Raw genomic sequence first — 3164 nt, 5'->3', positions numbered from 1 at the left:
TACTCCTTCAGTCGGCTGCTCTCAGTCCTGGGCTGTCCTGCTCATACTTCTCCATTTATCCTGGTCCAAACCAAACTCATGTGCTTTTTAAACCTGTTTGTGTCTTTGTTTTTTTAAACTCTGCAAGAGTAATTATATAAAACATTTGAATTTCTGGGGAGTCTCAGTCTAGAGATCCTCCCCAGCATGGAGACCCCATCTCAGACGGCAGCTCTTTTCCCAGGGATGGGCCGACTGCAACGGGAAGAGCCTCCTGCATGCTCCAAGGTCCCTTCCAAGCAACATCACCAGTTTGGACCTCTCCTTCAACAACTTGGTCATGCCCCATCATGGGACTCTCTTGCTACATTTCCCTTCCCTGCGCTCCCTCAACCTCTCTAGCAATGCCTTGCTGGTGCTGAGCCCAGCAGCCTTCTCCAACCTCGGGGCACTGCGCCTGCTGGACCTGAGCAGCTGCAGCATTGCCTACCTCTACACGGACGCTTTCAAGGGCTTGGGAAACTTACACACACTGCTCCTAAGAAACAACAGTCTGCAAGAGCTTGAGGTCCCTTTCTTCCTGCCACTGAAGGCTCTTTTCCACCTGGACCTGCAGCACAACATGCTGGTCTCTGTGGATGCTTTGAGCCTGCAGCTGATGGAGGCAGTCCCGCAGGTCCGGCTGGAAGGGAACCCCTGGGTCTGCGACTGCGCCGCATACCCTCTGCAGCGGTGGCTGCAGCGCAGGCAAGGTGAGCAGGCGGGGACGGGTGGCAGGAGAGGTCTTGGACAGGAGGAACCCGGGGTGCAAGGGTCCCACTTGGTCCTCCTGCTCCAACCTGTGGGCAGGCTCTGGGATGGCTCTCCAGGCCTCTCCCACCCTGTTGAGGGACACAGAACCGAAACATGTGTCAGCTCCTCGCTTGCATACACATGATACCAAAGATTTCTAGGAACAACAGGCAGGATAATCTAGCCACTTTTCTGGGAAAGGGGCTGCATGTACAGTTCAGCCCCTAAATCCACCTTTCCATCTATATGGAGTGACCACATTTTCAAGAGCTGCTGAGGACTTGGCAGCTCCTCCTGTGGAGGAGGATCAGGCTCCAACCGTCTGAGCTCAGCTCCCAGGTGCGAGCAGCCTTGCAACAGTGGGGCTTCCATCGGTATCTGTGAATTTGCCATTATCTAGTTAAAAGGAGCCTCTTAATCATGGTCACACACTTGCATGGTTCCTTGGTCAGGGAATTTTTGTTTTGCTTGTGCTTTTCAATGTGCTGAGGGCCGGTGAGGATGGAGGGCAGAGCTAGGAGCACCTTGCAATGCATCCCATCAACCCAGGGTCAATCAGGGAGCACTAAACTGGGGAGGGGATGGATGAAGACCCTCCGTCCCACCTTAGCCCATGTGTCTCCCAGCTGTGCAGGTGACCTGCGCATCGCCCCCAGGGCTGCAGGGCCGGGAGGTCGCAGCTCTGCATTCCCAGGACCTGGGCTGCCGGATGAAGCAGCGGTTTCCTCGGGGGGTCAGCACGGCGCAGCAGATCACAGTGCCCCACAGCAACAGTAAGTTGGGCTGCTACGGGCGCGTCTGTAAGGTCTAGCTCCCTCCTGCCTTCCATCACCCCAGAGGGAACCACGGGTGGAGACCCCCTGCTCTGCCCAACTGTCCCAGGGGCTTGGGCTGCCCAGCCACCACGGGTGCTGTGGCTCGGTGGGGAGAGTGGCCACCACCTGGAGGTGTTTGCTGGCTTTGCCACAGAAAAGTTAGCAGATGCCACAGAGCCCAGGTGATGGGCACCAGTATCAGACAACTGTCCGGCAGTTTCCCCTGCAGTGTTCACGCACCCGTGGTAGCTAGGCCTTGGTGAAGAGCGCTTGTATTGCTCTTAACGAAAGCGATCCGGTGCTGGCTGCGCGTCGCAGGCATGCATGGGGCTGGCTGCTGAGGAGCCCCAGGTATGCCACAGGCTGACCCGGCGTGCCCTGATGTGCCTTTCCTGCGCCGCAGCCACCACATCGCCCTCCGGGAAGGGGGGAAGGAGTTGGCCGTACCTGGTGGGCTTCCTGGTGGCAGCAATTGGCATCTCCATCCTGATCGCGCTGGCTGCCAAGTGCAAGCTCTTCCACAAGAACTTCGCCAGCTACCGCCACCGGCCACTGCCCGAAACCAGCTCGATCGGAGGCAACCCCATGGAGGATGGCAGTGGCTGGGACAGGGGCTTCTCAGGCCGGGGGGCCAGCAAAAGCCACCCCAGTGCTGCCGACCTGCAAGCTGAGGATGATGATGGCTTCATCGAGGACAACTACATCCAGCCAAGTGAACAGCTGCCGGAGGAAGAGGAGCGGGAGTCACACCTCTCCATCTGAGTCTGCAGCCCGGCCACCACTGCTGCAGCCTCTCGCTGTCCCCCACCTCCATCCTCTTCCTGCTCTTTCTCACCTGCCCTTGGCCTTCGGGCCCACGTGGCTGGGGGCAGGGGGAAAGGAGTGGAGAGGAGCAGGAAGAAGGGGTGGGCCAGGAATGGTGATGGAGGCTGAAGGAAGTGGGCCCCATGGTGTCCCAGCGCGGTGCCAGTGGGGCTGCACCGGCACAGGGACTCTGGACCCACTGCTGCTCTCCCAGCCCTGCTCGGATGCTGAAGATGAAGGAGATGGTGCCTGTCATGCCCGGGCAGCCTGGTGGGGTGGGAAGAGGAGCCTGCCCTGGTGCTCCCTGTGGGGTCTCAGGCACCGGCCCCACTGCCCCACAGTGCTGGTCCCAGCACTCCTCTGTCCCTCAATGTGTTGTCACTCCAGGGTGTGATTAAAGCATGATTTAAACCTGTCTCTGCCTGCGGTGGTTTGTTGGGGCTCTCCCAGCGGCGGTGCCGGGAGGACACCCCCAGCCCCACAGCTGGGGTGCGGCTTTTTTTGCATGTGCTTTCAACGACCATAAATACATTCCTCGTGGACTGCGCCGGTGAGAGAACAGGTCCATGGCACGACTGCTGTTGTGCAAACAAACCTGTTGCCAGAGCTGGGGCAGGCAGCCCTGGTGCGTTGTCAGAGGGTTTCTGCGCACGTCTCTCCAGCGTTGCTTCCTGCTGTGTTCCTTCCCATTTTTCTCTCTTCCCTCTCCAGCAAGACGTGCTAGAAAGGCACGTACCTTTCCCATGCCAGCTCTGCAGAGCTGAGCAAACTTGT

At 58.8% G+C, this 3164-nt stretch overlaps 1 protein-coding gene across 1 annotated transcript; it reads left to right on the top strand.

Moving 5' to 3' along the window:
- The first annotated feature begins 226 nt into the window (after nt 1–226).
- LOC104623128 (chromosome unknown open reading frame, human C1orf210) lies at nt 227–2348 on the top strand. The gene is made up of 3 exons (XM_010290114.1): nt 227–731; nt 1398–1544; nt 1990–2348. The coding sequence occupies exons 1-3, from the start codon at nt 320–322 to the stop codon at nt 2346–2348; spliced, it is 918 nt and encodes a 305-aa protein (XP_010288416.1). The 5' UTR covers nt 227–319.
- Nucleotides 2349–3164: the final 816 nt, after the last annotated feature.

The sequence above is a fragment of the Phaethon lepturus genome, unplaced genomic scaffold (genome assembly GCF_000687285.1).
Source record: "Phaethon lepturus isolate BGI_N335 unplaced genomic scaffold, ASM68728v1 scaffold28446, whole genome shotgun sequence".
Classification (NCBI taxonomy): Eukaryota; Metazoa; Chordata; class Aves; order Phaethontiformes; family Phaethontidae; genus Phaethon; species Phaethon lepturus.
The sequence above is the reverse complement of the archived record's forward strand: the minus strand, read 5'-3'. Positions and strand labels throughout refer to the sequence as shown.